The sequence below is a fragment of the Lissotriton vulgaris genome, chromosome 3_1 (assembly GCF_964263255.1).
Source record: "Lissotriton vulgaris chromosome 3_1, aLisVul1.2, whole genome shotgun sequence".
Taxonomy (NCBI): Eukaryota; Metazoa; Chordata; class Amphibia; order Caudata; family Salamandridae; genus Lissotriton; species Lissotriton vulgaris.
In genome coordinates this window covers 924,522,394-924,541,306 of record NC_141689.1, presented here as the reverse complement: position 1 = coordinate 924,541,306, position 18,913 = coordinate 924,522,394, and the positions used below count along the sequence as shown (strand labels likewise).

The following is an 18,913-nucleotide window of genomic DNA, read 5'->3' as shown; positions in this document are numbered from 1 at the left end:
AAGGTCTACCGCTGATGCGAGCTGCACCTCCTACTCGGACACAGTTATCAAATGCGCGGACCGGCTCGCAGGGCGACCACTGATGCAAGCCTTACCTCTTTGATGATTCCTTCGCCATAGCCGAGACTCTAGGCTCCGGTCCCATTGCAACTTCTCATCCGGAATCAGATAAAAGTGGTGAAAGTCAGGCATGCAGTACTTGGATGATCACGCTGCTAGTTCCCACGACGGCCACAGTGTCGGGCAGATGATATGTCAAAACACGCACACCACGTTTGCAGCGCGTTGATTCTCCGAGGGCTCTCGGTGTACATTGGTGCGCGTGCAGGCACACAGCAGGGAGGCTTAGAATATCACGAACTTCAAGTGACACAGTAGGCTTTGCGTAGATTGTAGTTTGGGTCCAGGCATTCGCACCGAGACAGATCTGGTTGATTTCGGAAACTTTTATATCCCTGTGTTTCTCAAACAGGAGGCCAGCTCTTCTCAGGCCCTTGGAGACATTTTCACTTCAGAGGTACAGAGCACACAGCACATTTCCTCTTCAATTAGGGGGACACTGAACACAGCTGAAAGTCCCTTAGTCCTCTTCTTCAGCAGAACCAGCACCTGCAGGTCAGCCCCCAGACACACAGCAATGGCAGCACTTTTCCTCAGTCTTCTTTATCTGTTCTCTTTGGCAGGGATTCCTTCTTAATCACAACGTTTCCTAATCTAAAGTTTAGAGGTTTCAGCTCTGATATTTATACCCCAAAAGTCTTTGTTCTTCATGTGTGAGGGGTCCTGGACCCAGTCCAAACCAGTTTTGGGTGCACTCTGCCAGGGTACATCTTCTTCCTTTGTGAGTGTGGGCCAGGGCCATCAGACACACCGCAGGGCGTGGAGCTAGCATTGTGGAAGGCAGACACAGTCCTATTCAGTCCGAGGTGCTACTCCTCCAACCACTCCAAATGCAGATAGGTCTATTCAGCCTAGTGCTGACTCACCCAGCCTCCTGGAGCCACCCCAGCCCCTGTCACTCATAAACCAGACAGTCAATTACCAAACAGACAGAGGGACACAGAAAGGTTGAACAAGAAAATAGCCATTTTCTAAAAGTCCTATTTTCAAACAGTGAATTTAAAAACCATCCTCCCTAAAAGATGTGTTATTAAATTCTGAGTTCATGGATACCAGATTCCAAATTTCCATCTTGCTGCTATGGGAAGAAATTCAGGTAAACATGTTACACAGCATTCCACATTCTGTCATATAGGCAAGATAGCCTTTCAATAGTGAAACACGAAATTGGTAGAATTTCACTATAAGGACATGTTACCCACACTAGTACATGTCCTACCTTTCACATAAACTGCACCCTGCCCAGGTGGTACCTTGGGCCTTACATAGGGCTGTCCTATGTGTAAGACGAAGGGAAGGGTCAGGCCTGGCAAGTGTGTACACTGGCCAGGTCAACATGGCAGTTAACAAAGTGCGCACAGGCACTGAGGTGGAAAGCCTGAGACCCCATCTTAGGGCTACTCCTGAGGGTGGCACAATCAGTGCTGCAGGCCCACTAGTAGCATTTGAATCACCAGCCCTGGCACACTCAGTGCACTTTACTAGGGACCTACTGGTATAACAATTATGGCAATCATGGATAACCAATCACAATCATAATTTACAGAGAGAGCATATGCACTTTAGCACTGATCAGAAGTGGTTAAGTGCTCAAAGTCCTATAGCCAACAGCCACAGGTCAGAAAAAACAAAGGAGGAAGAAGCAAAAAGTTTGGGGATAACCCTGCAATAAGGGCCATTTCCAACACCGCCTGAAGATAAATGCTCAGCAGGCAATCCTGGCCTTCGCAGGCTCTGCAGTGACAAAGCTACCAGTGAACTTCCCAACAAGTAAATGGAGTTTGATTTCTTTATACTCATAGCAACAGAGTTGTATCATGGACTGGGAGTTTGGACTATTCGTTGTTCTTTAGCTACATGTGGGCCCTGAAATTTAATAAACCATTTTTTTAGGGTTTAGCCTTAGTGATTTCATATATAATGACCATGCAAGTATCCTGAGCATCTGTGTAATGAAATAGCATTTTTGTAGCTTCTTCTTTAGAGATATGCTATCTAATAGCTCATCAATTTGTTCATTGAAGGTATGTCATCAAATTGTGTTTCATATGTTATTAAATATATTGATCCCATTTGCTATCAATGTTTACAAAATAATGTTCTTTAGTGTAATTTTTGAATATTTTTCATTATAAACATATAACTTCTAAACAAAATTAGACTAAACTTCATCCAAAAATATTAAATGTGTGGCATTGATGGAGAACTGTCTTTAAACTGGACGTTCTTCAATAAAGTATGGGATTTTTATACCTTTTGGTTTGAATCACACTTTTGAAACTTTTTTCTGGACTATTTTCTCGGAGAATCAAGGGCAGAATTTTCCCAACGATAACTGTACATTTTTTAGGATATTTTTGTTTTTCTACCCTCAAAGTTTCGGAAACAATTGCATGATCACTTAAATAAATATTTTACTGGGTGTTGCCATTTTGGTTTAAATGTTAGCATGTATTCTATTTCATCGCAAGCTTTCCAGGCACTGCAAGCAACCTGGTAGCAAAAGACGTGTTGTGGGGTTACGAAGAACTTAGTGGTTTATAGCACACCCAATGCTTAACATTGGTTGGCTTTATTGTCACTCTCATATACTTGCTTCTTATTCAATGACTTTCTTTGTCTCAAAGCAGCTATCTTGTGTTTTCCCCTGCCCTGGAGCCAGTGCTTAAATTTGAGTTGGCGGTTTCCAGTGCTCGGCACTGACACTTAATTATCAACAGCAGTGCTTGTGACTGCCTGCCAAATGGTTGTGCTGTCTGGCTAAGTTACAGATGACCACAACAACAGTTAATTATTAATTCAATATACATTTAAAAGGACTGCTGCCCAATCCGTTCTTATGGCCTGAAATAGTCCAGATTTTCAGACTTGTAGGAGTGTGATGGTTAGCAGTTGTGTTGTTACTATCATTGGCACCATAGTAGGGGCAATGTGTGGGGCAAGCTGGTGTTGCCTCCTGATGTGAGCTCTGGCATTTTATTATTATTGTTTTCTTCAAATTAAGCACTGCCTGGAGCATAGCATCTTTACCATCTGGTTCGCTCTCTTATTCCTTCTCTGCTCACTTTTAGGGAACTACATTTTCTTTCTTTCAATGACTGCATCTATTTTCCAGCTCTGTCCCTCATGTCCTTCTCCTGTCACCACGTACCTGTCCCCTGCACTTCACTTTGCTATCTCCAACTTCTTGCAAGCTGTCTCTTGTTAGAAAGGGAGTCTCTAGTAGGCAGAGTTATGTACCCTGTCCAAGTAGAGACCACCACTCTAGTCAGGATAAGCTATATCCACACTAAAAGATAACCCGTGCTCACTCTCTGATAGCTTGGCACAGAGCAGTCAGGCTCATCTAAAGAGGTAATGTATACATTATTTTTGCAACTCAACACACAGTAACACAATGGAAACACCACAAAAAGACTCCACACTCGTTTAGAAGTATAGACAACTTTATGAGTAAATCAAAAGCAAAATGACAAAAATCCAGAGTAGAACAGGAGTTATGAGTTTTTAAAGAATATCCAAAAATACAGTTCTATCGAGTCTTAAAGTGCTAATCAGGTATATCTTGTTGCCCTTTACCGGAGTAAATCCAAAAGGAGATGCAGACCACGCTGGATCATGGGATGAATATAGGAAAGGCCTTGGCGCACTAAAACAGTACTTTTGGAGGGGGCTACGTCGACGTCGAGGACAAGATGCAAGGATCAGGGAGAGGATTCACCGCCGTCGATCAGTGCACTCTGGAAAAATGTCTTGAAGCAGCACTGAAGTTGGGTGATGAGTTATCACCACGTGAAATGCACCAGTTCTGACTGGCGCAACAGCGGTGTTGCATCATCATTGAGAGTTGCAGCACAGAAAACCTCACTTCCAAGGGCCCAGGACTGAATAGGCACCCCCTGGCAGGGCAGGACTCAAAGATGGTAGAGTCCAGGTGCTGTTGAAGGGTTGTATGAAGTCTTGGATGTCTTCTCGATGACCTTTGCCAGGAACGGGAGCAGAGAGATGGGCTGGAAGTTCTTGAGGTCCTTGGGGTCCACCTTGGCTTTCTTGAGTAAGGCGTTGATCTTGGCGTGCTTCCAGCTCTCCGAGAAGATTGCTGTCTCGAAGGAGGTGTTGATGACTTTCCGGAGATTGGGTGCAATGGCTGAGCTGGCTTTGTTGAAGATGTGGTGTGGGCATGGGTCTGACGGAGATCGGGAGTGAATGGTGTTCATGATCTTGATGTTGTCATCTTCTTTGATGTTGGTCCAGGAGAGCAGGCGGTTGGTGCGGATGGTGGTCATGGGTGCGGAGGTCTCAGTGGTTGTCGGGGCGGTCGTGGCATTGAAGCTGTCATGGATGTCTGCAATCTTGCGGTGGAAGAAGGTGGCCAGTGAGTCGCACAGGTCTTGCAAGGGTGGGACGTCGTTGGTGTTGGAGCTGGGGTTGGAGAGTTCCTTCACGATGTTGAAGAGTTCTTTGCTGTTGTGCGTGTTGTTGTCTAGGCGGTCTTTGAAGGATGCCCTTTTGGTGGATCTGATGAGGTGATGATGTCTGCGGGTGGCATTCTTGTGGGCTGTGTGGCTGTCCGGTGTTCATTCACAGAGCCAGATATTCCCCATCTTTCGGCAGGTTTGCTTGGAGGCCCGGAGGTCTACAGTGAACCAGCTGGCTTTCTTGTTGGTGTGACTGTTGGAGGGTTTCTTGATCGGGTGAGGGTGTTGGCACAGTCATTGATCCACTGTCTGAGGTTGCTGGTGGCGGTGTCGGGGTCGGTGGGGTCGGCGAGTGGGCTCTGGGCGAGGGTGGTGGTTAGCTGGTCTTCGGTGACTTTGCTCCAGCAGCGGTGAGGCATCTGTTGGGTGCGGTGGTGCGTGGTGGGTTTCTTGAAGGTGAAGTGGATGCAGGGTTGGTTGGTCCAGTGGAGTTCGGTAATGTGGTTGAAGGAGACGTGTGGGCTTGCGGAGACGATGGGGTAAAGCATGTGACCGGCGGAGTGGGTGGATCTTGTCAAGAGTTGTCTGAGTCCGAGGTTGGCTAGGTTGTTGATCAGGGTGATGGAATTGGTGTTGTTTTTGTTCTCCAGGTGGAAGTTCAGGTCCCCAAGGAGGATGTAGTCCGTGGAGGCGAGGGCGTGTGTGCTGACAAAGTCGGCGATGGAGTCGCTGAACTGTGGTCAGGTTCCGGGGGGTCTGTAGATGAGGGTTCTTCTGAGGGTGGTGTTGGGGTCAGTGTGGATCTGGAAGTGCAGGTGTTCAGCAGTGCTGAGGGTGTCATCGGTGTTGGTCGAGACTCTGGGAGTGTTCCTGTGGACGACGGTGATTCCTCCTCCTGCTCCATTGGTGCGTTACCTGCGGGTGATCTTGTAGCATTCTGGGACGGCTATGGCTATGTGGGGTGCCGAGGCGGGGTTCAGCCAAGTTTCCGTCAGGAAGGTGGCGTCTGGGGAGGTTGAGTTGAGTAGGCCCTAGAGTTCAACGGCATGTTTGCGGGTGGAGCGGGTGTTGAGAAGGATGCATCTGAGGTGGTTGGCGTCTTTCCTGGTCGGCAGCATGGTGGGGTGGATGCTTGTGAAGCTGCAGTTCTAGCAGGTGAAAGCTCAGTGGGTGCGCTTCAGGGTGGCCAGAAGGCAGGTGTGTGATCATCTGGTGTTGAGTGCGTGGAGGGCTCTGGCATCGTGGCGTTCACGGGGTCCTGGGGTCCTGGCGCTGGGCGTGGACGGGTGCAGACAGTCTTGCCTTAGGCGCACCTGCAGTGCGTGCCTGCTGCGCGGCCTCCATCTGAGGGGATGTGGGAGGGAGGAGCAGGGATGCAGCGGTGGGAAAAACGGGCGGGGTCTGCGGGAGAACTGGGCACAGGCAGGAAAAACAAGTTTAGGCAAGAAACCAAGTACAGGCACAGAGGAATAAAAACAAGTCTCGGCAAGAAAGCAATTTCAGGCACAGAGAAATAAAAACAAGTCTGGGCAAGAAAACAAGTACAGGCACAGAGGAATAAAAACAAGTCTTGGCAAGAAAGCAAGTACAGGCACAGGGGAAAATTACAAGATTAGGCAAAAACAATGCAGGCAGAGCCGTGCAGCAGTGTGGGGAGCGACCTGCCTGCAAGCAGGGTCAGAGGTCGCTGGCAGGTCACCAGCGACCTCTTACTTATGTGTAAAAAAAGGGATGTTTCAGCCTAGGCAAAGGGCTTTAAATCTTTAAATACCACATCGGAGTCTCAGTAAAATTGCACACACAAGCTTTGCAGTGGCAGGACTGAGACATGTTGAAAGGGTTACTTATGTGTGTGGCACAATCAGTGTTGCATATCGACTAGTAGCATTGAATTTACAGTCCCTGAGTAGAGGTTGTGCACTCTTCTAGGGACTTACAGATAAATTAAGTATGCCAAACAAGTGAAAACCAATGATACCAGGTTTCGAGAAGAGAGCACATGCACTTTAGCACTGGTTAGCAGTGGTAAAGTGCTCAGAGTCCTAGAGCCAAGAAAATGGAGGGCAGAAAAAGAGGAGGAGAAAGGCAATGGTTATGGGGTGACCTTGCGAAGACGGCCATTTTCCAACATATCTCATGTGCTTCTCTTTTGTCAAATCCCCTGCCTACTGTGCTTTTTAATCTGTGTGCCTTTCCGCTGGCCCTATGTTTCTCTTCCTCATGTTGTTCTGTTGCACCTACACTCAATATCTTAGGTTTTTTTAAACTACTTCTTTTTTTGCATGGAGGACCAGCCAGCAAATTGCGGCAATCCCCACTGCCTAAAATTAAAGCAGTTTTGCACAACTCATACTGGTGATTAAAAAAAATTACACCTATGCATTTTGTAGATGCGCATGTGTAATAAAGGATGCATGCACCATCATCATGCATGAACCTGTCTACAAAATGATGCATCCACTGCAGCTGTGTTATTGTGCTTGTTTTCATAATCTCTTTTGTCCGTGCTGCACGGATATATGACGGTACAATGCGTACTTTTACAACGCGTACCGTTACCAAGCTACTTTTACCACGCAAGTCGTTAAAACGACTTGCGACTTGCGTGGAGGGGCACTGGATAGTAAATTATTTAATTTACTATTCCAACTCCAGTCCTCGTGGACTCTAGGGAAAGGAGTTGGATAGTAAATTAAAGTATTTACTATCCTGGAGCGCCCCCCAGCGCATGTCGTTGTAACTACATGCGTGGTAAAAGTAGCGTGGTAACGGTACCGCGTTGTAAAAAATGCGTGCTAACCGTTGTATACCGTGCTGCACAGCATCTTGCTGATGCTATGCAAATTGCCAAAAGGCATTGGCTAAGTCCATAGGCGAAGCCTATTGGTTTTGCCAATACTTGTTTAATGTTATTTCACTATATTGTTAATTTTTTCTGTCAATTTTAATGCAGTCACTTGCTTATATTCACTCTATATACAGTTTATGCGCAATAGCTACATGAGTTCGTAGAACAAAATGCCAGCACCAAATAGTTCTGATTGCATTGCATAGTCACTCTTTGTCAATTTTGAAGAGACATTAAGCACACTATTGTATTATGACATTTGCTGAGCTAGGGCCAGTGGCATAACGAATCCTCAGGGGACCTCCCTGCAAGGTACGATGAGAGATCCCCTTTTGCCCAGTCCCTCACTGCCTTTCTGCGGTTCTGAGTGTTTTGTTTGCAGCTGGCCAGTCCAAGTGAGCCCCCTTTGAATTGAAGGGTGTGTCCCCCCTCACTGCAGGGGTTGTGGGGGCATCCTGTACACCCCTGTCTAGTGCTCATTTACGTGAGTGTAAGATAAATTATTCTACCTCTGTACATACTCGTATGATGGTACCCTATTCACAAACAAAAAACTCAGAGAAAAGCAGTGCATGCTTCCACCCTATACGTGGCATGTGTTTTGTGCTCCAAAGTGAGGAGATGAGCGCTGTGGAACAGGGAGGGTTCCTGGGACCATTAGATTTCAATACCAATGAGGGAACAGTTAAACCAATTACAAGGATGCAAATACGACACATAGGTGCGGGCACAGCAAACAATTTGCTGATATCTATTCTTTAAGTAGGGGCCATAACACCAGTGCCTCTCATACTGAAGGCACCAATATGTAACATACTGAGGACAGGCAAATTGAAAAGAATTACAAGGTGGCTCACCTGCCATGTAGTTTGCACTTAAACATATTGGGCCATATTACACATTATCAATGGGGGAAAACGCATTCTGTAATATGGCGCGGGCGCAGAGTCAAAGAAATCCCCTCATTTGCATAGGACATGCCCCTATGTAAATGAGGGAACACTCTCTGAAGGTAGCGCTGGCGCTTTAAGTGCACCAGTGCTATTGGCATTATAGACGAGACGCAAAAGCGTCTACGCACCCTTCTATAATACCAAAGTGCCCCAGGGGCCTGCAAAGCGGGCGCAGACGCCCATTGCACCCCCCAGGCACCTTCTGTAAAACAGCCATTGGAGTCTTAGCTTTATCATCAAATGTGTGACTTAGTTAAACTAATGAGGAGTTCAGCATACTTCTTTCTCTGCCAACAGCTACTTGTGCGACATAGTCAACAATAAATTTGGAGACCAATTTCAAAATGTAAATACAATTTAAATACCAAAAGATCCTTCAAGTGTGTGATAAATTATTATAAGCAGGCAAATTAGGGTACTTACAGTTATTCAAAACGTTCAGGTGAACTAAATATTTCTGTACAATAATTCTGTAAATTGTTTACCCGATTTCATATAATGAGCTGCCAATAGAACAGACAATCTCCAATGACCCCATGCAGGAATCAGGTTTTAACCCATTGTGTCTCATTAACAAGACCTTCTACAAAGAGGGTACCCTCTTCACATATTTCATATTTCAGAAAAATCAAGCACGATTCCCCATAAATACAAAAACAAATACTCATATTTACAACAATATACATAAAAAACGTTTTGTATGATATAAGAGTTAACATTATATATAGACATGTTTCTAGTCACCAGAACCATCCTCATTTGGGAACTTTTAGATCATATTGCTGGGTTAGACATTTTGTTAAAACTCAACTTTTCTTTTCAACAGCATTCTATACTCGGTTTTATTTTCTGCGATTGACAGTGTTTGTTTTGTGGAAAACAGCACCATGACCATCAAGATTCGAAACAAAAATATTTAATCAACTCTACAATGTGCTCTATAGATGGCTCAACCCCCAAAATGACTCACTCGCAGACCCACCTACTAATTCAGAAAAGGTCTAAATAGCCCCAGAGGAAAATGCTAAACTGAGCAGGAAAAGGCTTCATTGGATACACAAAAAAATCTATAGATTTATGAAATTTAAAGCAATTGGCATACAACTAGGCATACATTTTATTTGGTGTATGTGTTTTGAAGGGTACGTTTATTCCATTTGTCTATAAATGTGTTTGGTCATTTTTGAAAAACGGAGAGCTTATTTCTATGTCACAAAACGTGGCATAGAATCTGCCAAAACCTCCACATTAGATTGAAACAAAGTCAGACAATCGTTAACCTAGGCTCTCTTCGCTGCACAGACACATCATAGAAGAAGATGGGAGCTTATTACCAAGCAATAGCGATAATTATCGCTATTGCTTGGTTAGAGACAATAATTTACCGCTGAGCTGCGGCGATTTTTATCGCTGATAACCCTTGGTATTACCAAGGTTTATCGCAAATGCGATAAAAATCCGCCGCAATGCATGAATATCGCTGAAAAGTCTGCGATATTCATGCATTACCGAGCTAATGCTCTTAGCCATGTTATCCACCTACCATTGGATAACATGGCTAAGAACTGCTCACGATGGATTAGGACCCAGATCTTTTGACTGAGTTGAATGTGTGACATTGATCCTCATTCGGTCCATCACCTGTTGTTTTTGCAATTCCGCTATAAGAACTGCTCAGGGCAGGTGTTAGCTTTTGGAGATATTCGCGCTTAGCGCGAATATCTCCAAAAGTTGGTAGTAGGAGATAGCGATGTTAGCGACTGTTTCCAGTCGCTAACATCTTGGCACGCCCACTTTGCATGTCATTAGTGATAAATATCACTGACATGCAAAGCGGGGCCCAAGTTGATCGCTATCTCCTACTAGCTGTCGCTAACTGGTGTTAGCGACAGCTAGGTAATAGGGAGATAATTTTATCTCCGCTTTCTTGGCTTTTAAAGCCAAAAAAGCGGAGATAAACCCCCTTGATAATATGCCCCGTGGATTCTTAATTCACTCAATGTATTTTTAGAAATAGAATAGGCTGTACTTACGGATCATGATTCAGATGATACTGGTTGACAAAAACACACGTATCTTTGGAAATGAAGTAACCATTCAAATTAACGTCTGTAGTCGTACTGAAACATAAAAAAATAGTACATCAATATGGGTAAGAACATTAACACTGTTTTACCTTCAAATTGTATCGAGCTGAATATTGATCATCAAAAAAGGAGGAAACATATTCACATAAAATATTTTAGGCGCCACAAAAACTTAAATAACTTTTTTTCAACTGCTATTCAGATTTAGCTTTGCAGAATACGTTATGATAAAGGACATCATGCACAGAAAGATGACAACCCAATATTGTGGACAATTGTCTGTTATCTATCTTTTGACCTTAATTCTCAATCAAAACTAAAAGTTGAAAGATCATGTAATATATTTTCAGTTTTACAACAGACAAGTGCTATTTTGGTAGCAAATTATAAATGTTTATATATCAACGAATCCACCAGTTACCTAAGTGACTTGTGGTGTATGCTATCAGCTTTAGCTACTTGTGCAACACAAGTCAGAATCCCCCATCCCCCTTGCTATCCTCCAATGCCTACTGATTAGCCATTCCTTTTGCACCGAGAGCAAGATGTTCTGGTATGTGAATTTGTAGAGCACTGTTAATTACTCATGAGGGTGTCCTGGCACTCAGTAGGGCAGGCTTGATTAGGGGGGGTGGGGGGGGGGAATGGGAGATCATGCCTATTTTGTCTAGAAGATCCAAGTCTCGAGGTTCATTTGGACGTCCATAGGGGAGGGGGAGGTTCTGAGGTGTTTCAGGAGTTTGTTCCAGTTCTTGGCTGTGAGGTATGAGAAAGAGCGTCCTCCAATGCTTGTCTTCTTGACGCAAGGCACATGTGCTCTTGCTTAGGAAACAGATCGAAGGTGTCTGGTGGGTTGGTGGATGTTGAGGCGGTGGTTGAGGTAAGCTGGACTGGTGCTATGGAGGGCTTTGTAGGCGTGGGTGAATAGCTTGAACTTGATCTTTTCTGGACTGGGACTGTCCGGACAGGGTTGGATTGGGAATAAAAATCGGCCCGGGCACGCAAAAAAAAAAAATCGGCCCACATTTGCATAAACACTCCTCATATCACTGCTTTGTTGTAATCTTATTAAAAAAATTTAGGGGGGGGCGTGTAAAACGATGCACGCGTTAGTTTACACTGGTGAAACAAGTGAGGCCACTTCTACTCAGGCCCCCTGCCCCCGCTCAGTATGTGCACACATTAATGGGCCGGCCCGAGACACAAAGGGAGTGATACCTCTGCTAAACGGAGGTAATGAGCGCCCATCCGCCTCTAGAAAGGCCACTCGGACACCCACTGGGCCGCTGACTGTATCAGAACAGAGACAGCACCCAAATAGCCCCCCAGACTGCTCAAAAAAGCAGCCCACAGCAGAACTCGGACACCGGACCCGCGGGCATTGCCCGAATGCCCGCGTTACCAATCCGACGCTGAGTCCGGGGGCTGCATTCTGGCCTGGGTGGTTTGGAGTCGGCGTAGGATATGGGGCGCCCTGATTTTGTTAGACCTATCCGCGGCCTTTGATACCGTGAACCACGAGTTACTTCTGTCGCGGATGTCCGATTTTGGGGTGCAGGGCATTGCAATGACATGGCTCACATCCTTCCTAAAAGATCGCTCCCAGAGAGTACAGCTGGGGGAAGCAGAATCCAGGTCAGGTACTCTTCCATGCGGAGTCCCTCAGGGATCCGCACTGTCCCCCCTTTTATTTAATGCTTACCTTCAGCCCTTGATAGCTGCGCTCAATCAGTTGGAGTGCCAGATACACAACTACACAGATGACACTCAAATAATCATTCGGATAGACAACTCCTTACCAGCGCACCACAAAGTTCAGAACATCCTAAAATTTACAATAAACTTGATGTCGGCCAACTATCTTAAGATCAATCCAGATATGACGGAGGTGCTGGCAGTCACTAATGACGCCAATCCCTGGAACTGTCTCTTTTGGCCACCCGAGTTGGGCAAATACCCTGAGCCAGCCACAGCAGTCAAAAGCTTGGGAATAAAAATTGACAACAAACTTACCTTGGCTCCACAGGTATCCACCACAGTCGGGGTTTGTTCCAACATAATCAGGCAGCTGCGAAAACTGGCCCAGCTACTCACCTTTGAGACCCTAAACGTGTGGTAGTAGCACTCATCCTATCCCGTCTGGACTATGGTAACTCACTTTACCTAGGACTCCCAGACTACCAACTGACCAGACTCCAGACCACCATGAACGACGCGGCTCGGCTTGTGTTTAAAGTACCACGCCGCACTCATGCCTCCTCCCTTCTACGCCAGTTACACTGGCTCCCCATCAGACAGAGGATCTTGTTCAAGGGTTTGTGCATTGCACACAAAGCCATCTACGGCAATGCACCAACTTACATAAAGAATAGCCTTACGAACTACGCCCCAACTAGAGCACTTCGATCCTAGGAAGCCAGGATGCTAGTCTGCCCCCGCACCTGCCTGTCCTCCATGGGAGGCAGAGCCTTCTCGTCTATCATTCCACAGATCTGGAATAGACTGCCTGACTGTTAGTCTGGTGTTCAGTAGGATCCACTTAAAAATCTTGCATAGCATTTAGAGGTTGTGGAAGCATGATGAAGAGACAGTGTTGATCTGTCTGCTCATGAAGAAGCTACTGTCCAGGATGATCCTGGCGTTCTTGGCATGGTCCGCAGAGGTGTGTGGTCAAATTCAGAGTGCACCAGGAGGTGTCTCAGAGGGAGTGGTTGTTGCTGAAGATTAGGGCTTTGGTTTTGTCTGTGTTGAGCTGAAGAAAGTTGGTTTTCATCCAAGCATGCAGTTGGGGAAGTTTGATTTGGCAGTTCTGGTTGCGCCGGTATGGAAAATTATTTTATCTAGCCATATCTAGGCTTCTGTGCTGATATCATGAAATAGAGAGGAGGAGGGCAATGCAGCTATACAAACCTCTTGTAAATAAATCATATATAACATACAAGAAGGGTGCTTGCAAAAGAAGATCACAGATACATGGAGAGTACCACGCCCTAAATTACCAGAGGGATTATCCGTTATCACTAAATTCAGTGGGGGTCAAATTAAAAAGGGAAGGCCATCCTTAATGAAAAAGGATGTCTCACACACATTATAGTGTCATGCTTTATCAACCGCAACCTCTCCCCACCCTGGTAAGATGGTACTACTAGTGTGGACTCGACCTCCACGAAGGCTTGGCGGTGGGAGGGAAATCTTGCAAAAAGCTTACTGGAAGGGACAGGATCCAGAAAATCTAAAAATATTTATTTATTCATGAGGACTTTGGGTAGGACTAAAAACACAAATCATCGGGTAGGGAGAGCATAATGACCCAAACCCGTCTGTTAGTCACCAACATGTTTCTGCCCTCAATAATTAGTCAAACTAGGCTGGGGCATTAGTCAGGACTCATGGATCCCTACAAAAATAGCCACTAGGCTCAGTTTGTCCTTTCTGGTAATGCAGGTGCATCACCGAACAACATAATGACCCAAGTGAGTCCTACCTGTGTTTTTTACCAAATTATTCTCGTGGAAAACCCTATACTTTAGGGGTTACCTGTAGACTGGTCAGGGAGGGAGTGGTATCCTTTGTAGTCACACTTGCATCAAAAGGTTCCCCACTCCAATTGTTGTAAATTGGCAGAAATGGGTTAGCGTTAGCAGAAGCCATCTTGCATTTAGAAGTTATCTTATCTGCTGTTTAGAAGCCATTTTGTCTTCCTAGAAGCCATCTTGCCTACCATGTGCTGCCATGTGCTCACCATGTGCTTTGTCCTACTTTCCTTTTAGCTGCGCCTGAAGTCTGCCTAGTAACAGGATATATTTAGCCTCCTCCACTTTAACGCATGCTCAGAAATGCCTGGTAGAGTCTGCAGCCGTTACTGATTAGTTTTACATAGGAATGTGTTCACTACGTTCTGAAACTATTAGCTCCTCCCACTTGGTTGAACAAAGAGAACTTGTATGTCCATTTTAGGTATTCTTTGCGTGCTCACAGGAGCCAGGACTGCCCCTTTCATTTATTCTTACTGTGTAAGTCTGAAATGTATTTAAGGCGCCAGCTTTTTGAATTCCTCAGACTGTCTCATTCATTTGCCATGGCTTTTGGGCGACGCAGCCTCACCTCATATGAGTGTAATAAACTGTCCTTTGATATTTCAGAGTTCTGTGTCAGTCTCTTACTGCTTTTATGGACTACGTATCAGTGACACCCTTGAGAAGCAGGATTTTTGATTACAACACAATGAACCTAATTGTTTCCATTCTATGCCGCAGGTTTTTTGAACACTGGTTATGAGTTTGGGGGTCCAGTTGTTGCACAAACAGTACGGGATGCATGTATTTATTGAGCACTCTTTGGTAAAAACGATTTGGGAGAAAGTTTTGTTTGTACTATAGAGGTTGCACATGTTTGAACATTTCATATTGAACAAGGGGGCACAATACTGAGACACATTTGTTGTTTTTTTTCAAAATATTTTAGTAGTATACATTTATCACACGTGGGTTTACTCTGATTTTACATTGTAGTTATCCCTGAGGAAGGGCAGCACTTCCACGAAAAGCATTGGGATTAAATTCTACACGTTGGATTGTACAAAATTTTGAACCTCTGTGTATCACATGAGTAAATCAAAGTCAACGGGAATTTCCCTGGACTAACTTTACGGAGAAAGAATTTTCTATATCACATATATCATTTAGCTGTGACACAAACACATTATTTTTTTATTTTTTTTTAAGTTTTTGAAAACCTTTATTGTGCTCAAAGACAGTACAAATACGGGCCCACAACCATCCGGCCGGCCACGGTCACACATTTAGCACTGGTGCATGCAATACGGCGCCAGGGTAATGCGGCACGACAATAATTACAATACAGGAACAGACAGGAAAGCGCCGTCATACCTAGGCAAAGGAGCAATGTAGGTTAATTTCAAAGTCTTTTTTTGTGCAAATATTAAGATCAGGTCATACTACTCCGCACTTAAAACAACGAAAAAAGAAAAGCAAGGACCATGTAGGCGGGACTCGACAAAAAAGGGACAGCAGTTCCTGGCAAAGCAATTCACAACATGCAAGTCCCAACCAGAGGATGGCCACAGAATAGTCAGACCACAGGAAGCTGCCTCAACAACCCACCTTCAATGACACCACCACCCATCCCCCAGCATACCTAACACGGGCCTAAGAAAGAAGGGAAAATCATAAAAGAGCATAAAAGGAACCATAGAAAAAAAAAACTCAACTAACAATTAACCCCCCACCCTACACACATGCAGAGGCTATGGCCTACCCCCCCCCTAGCAGAGTGTCTGTCGCCCCATAAACCCGAAATATAGGAAGAGAAGAGAAGAGAGGAAGAAGAGAAAGCGAAAGTGAAAGTAGAAATAAAGAACAAATTCCAAGGACATAGGGAGTAGGAACAGGAACCCCGTCCCGAAACGCCCCTAAGAAAAGATCTGGGAGGAGGAGCAATTAAACATGCGCGCAAGCTCCGCCGGTCCAATAAGCAATCCCCACCCCAATAATAACATCAATAGAGCTGCAGCAAGCAATACAGTGGGGAGTGAATCAATACGCAAACAACAATAAAACCAACCAAGTTCGGGGTCCACCCTACCTCCACACACCCGCCCGGGTACTAAGCAAAAAGGGTCCCCTATCCCTGGCCAGTCCTGGGGCTCAGTCTCTCACCCCCTCCGCTCACCAGTCCAGTGTAGTGCAGGAGAACAAAGGAAGATGGCCGCTCAAGTGAGGGGGGAGGTGCACAATCGAGGGAAGAATGGTGTCCGGTCCCGGGAAAAGAATCCACCTCGGTCACAGTCAGCTCTGGCATGGTCCAGCCGTGCAATTCACAAAGCAAAGCAATCCAAATCCAAGGCAAGCATGCCGGCGGTGAGGCAGGAGGGCAAAACACTGGTATCCCGGGCCCTGATCTCTCACACAGCAGCACACAGTCCAGCATGGAGCAAGGGGGATACACTGTTTCGTTGATAGTAATAGTAAGAGGTAACAGACCATTACCAGCTCCTGCGATGGCTACAGTATCCTCCACTGCGATCTCCCGAGACAATGTTGTGGCGTCAGACTGTAGCAACTCCCGTCCGGAGTCTTGCTGAAGATAATGCCCCTGTTCCAGGCTGGAATCCCGGGTACAGGCGTCAAGTTGTGCCCCCAGTGCGTTGCAGCTGCCCCTCAACTCCAATTGCAACTCGCCCAGGGCTGTAACAACGTCAGCAAGGGTGAATGTGGGCTGTAAAGACCCCATGGTCGCAGTCCCGTGTGGAGGAGTTGTTCCGATCCCTTCCACGCCGGGATGCTCACTACTGTGATGGGGGGCTGTGTAGACTGTGATTCAGCGGCCAGCCGTCTGCTGCACCATCTTGTTTCCTGTCCGACACAGTGCGGGGAGAGGCAGGGGGAAGCAGCGGGACGCGGTCAGGCGGGTACCGGACACCCACCGGCCAGCAAGGATCCGCCCGTCTCGGCGGATCATCCGGGGGTCAGCAAATGCGTGGGGAGGCACACGGATTAGGGTCAGGTCAGCCGTCGCTATCCGGAGGGACTCGGAGCACAAAGCATAAACATGGCGGCCAAGAACAAAGGTCCCGCTAGCGAGTCGCCCAAGCCGTCCGGCACCCCGCAGCCCAGGAGGTGTGCAGCGGTTCCCGCTGGCCGGCAGTGCGCTGGTCGCGATTGCAAAGGGGAGCGCCGTCCCGCCGTATCATCCCCATCACCAAGCAGCTGCGGGCGGGGGCGCGAGGGCAGCAGGGCGCTGCAGAAGAAGCTGGGTCTCGGGCCGGGGCGCTTCCGTCCACAGCGTCGGACTCCGGGCGGGTGGAGAGGCCGGCGGAGCACCAGCAGCAGCAGCTCCGTCTCCCGCACCGTCTGGAACCAAAACTGGGTAGCCGGGCAAACAGGATCGTGGTGCGGGAATCCGGGGCCGGCGGAGCCGAGGGCTGCGCGTCCGTTCAGGTCGCCATCTTGGCTCCTCCCCCCCACAAACACATTATTTGAAAATAATTTTTTGCCAACAACTAAAATGTAACGTATATACGTTTTCTTTATTATTAAAAAAATCTTATCCTCACTTAACAGGATATTCTCCTTAACATAAGGAACCCATAGACAAATTAAAATTTCAGAGAAACAATTTTTTTCTAAAAAACAATTCATATGTACATTTCTTAATACAATAAAAAAATTCATAAAACATACATCAATGGAGAAAAGCTATTACAGTGTACTTAAAAAACAAATATCACAAATCAATACATATAACTTGATTACAAAAACAGACAAGAACCCCTTCTTTTAAACGGAACAACAGATGTTAGTCCCGGATACTCAGATCCAATAGCCTTATTATCATACGTGTGAGCCTTCCAATGTCCAAGATTGGCATATATATGGAAACCACTCGGCTTTACTTGGATTCTAAAAACATAGTGCGTTGACGCGTTTCGGTGTTTTAGCCTTGAATATGGTTGCACCTTCTTCAGGACAACAAATAATTGGGGTCATCAACACCAAGTTTGGTGGAATCCTTTATATTGGATCTCGTATTATCCAAATCCTTAATGGGGGACGTATATCCTATTGTATCCCAATGGGAGCTCTATGATCACTCATCTCATTGGCTGTAATCACAATGGTATCCTTGTGGGCGCTTTAGTATAATATGTTATCGTTTTAGTTATAGTTCTTGTGCGTTTGGCTGCTTCCCTCGAAGCCTCATTTTATTAATGGGAATTTTGGTACAAGAATCTGTGATCCTTATGTCTGTTATATCCCCCACGGTGTCACCTTGGGTATCCGTTATCAGATTAATTGTTCAACAAGGTACTTTAAACTGGATATGTTCTTCTAGTGCTCCACCACGAACTACACCGTGGGTCCATCTGGTTTATTATCACATGAGTAAAGTCTGGCAGGCACTCGAACTTAAGCGGATAATGGAAACAAAATCCTTTTCAAATGTGTGGATCACTTTTTTACTGATGAAACAAATGTGATTAAAATGAACGAAAATGTTTGAACTTCATAAGATGGTTTACATATAAGTCAGCTGTGCATCCTAGTTTGGGGTGCCTGACGAGGCTCCAGCCTGGGACCTTCATTACCGCACATGGACAGAGTGCGATCCAGGATAGCGCACACCTATTAACAATTGAAACCACATTGAAGAATATCATATGCTGGTGTGCATTCTGCCATTTCAGATACTTAATTGCTCTTCACCATTTGTCACATACAACTGTGAGCTCACATTGGTTATTCACTTTTTCTTTTTCAGAAAGACTTCCTTAAGAAAAGTGTGATTACACAAACCTTATTTGTTATTCAATCTATGGAGAACACTGGGAAAAAAAATCAGTTTTGAGGATACTTACTTTTTGCCAGTGCCACTTATGTACCAATTAAAAAACACACACCTGCAGCTCTTTTAGGTCACAAGTAGTCCTACCCTGGTATAGAAGAACCATTTTATTTTCTCTTATCC

General features: G+C 45.7%; 1 protein-coding gene across 2 annotated transcripts in view; it reads right to left on the bottom strand.

Annotated features, from left to right (window-relative positions):
* Positions 1–18,913, bottom strand: part of LOC147727221 (cytochrome P450 1A4-like) — a 254,243-nt gene that overhangs the window by 18,702 nt on the left and 216,628 nt on the right. For both annotated transcript variants that reach the window (XM_086961270.1, XM_086961271.1), the window contains one exon: positions 10,373–10,459. In XM_086961270.1, coding sequence (XP_086817396.1) covers positions 10,373–10,459 — 87 coding nt within the window. The remainder of the gene's footprint in view (positions 1–10,372; positions 10,460–18,913) is intronic.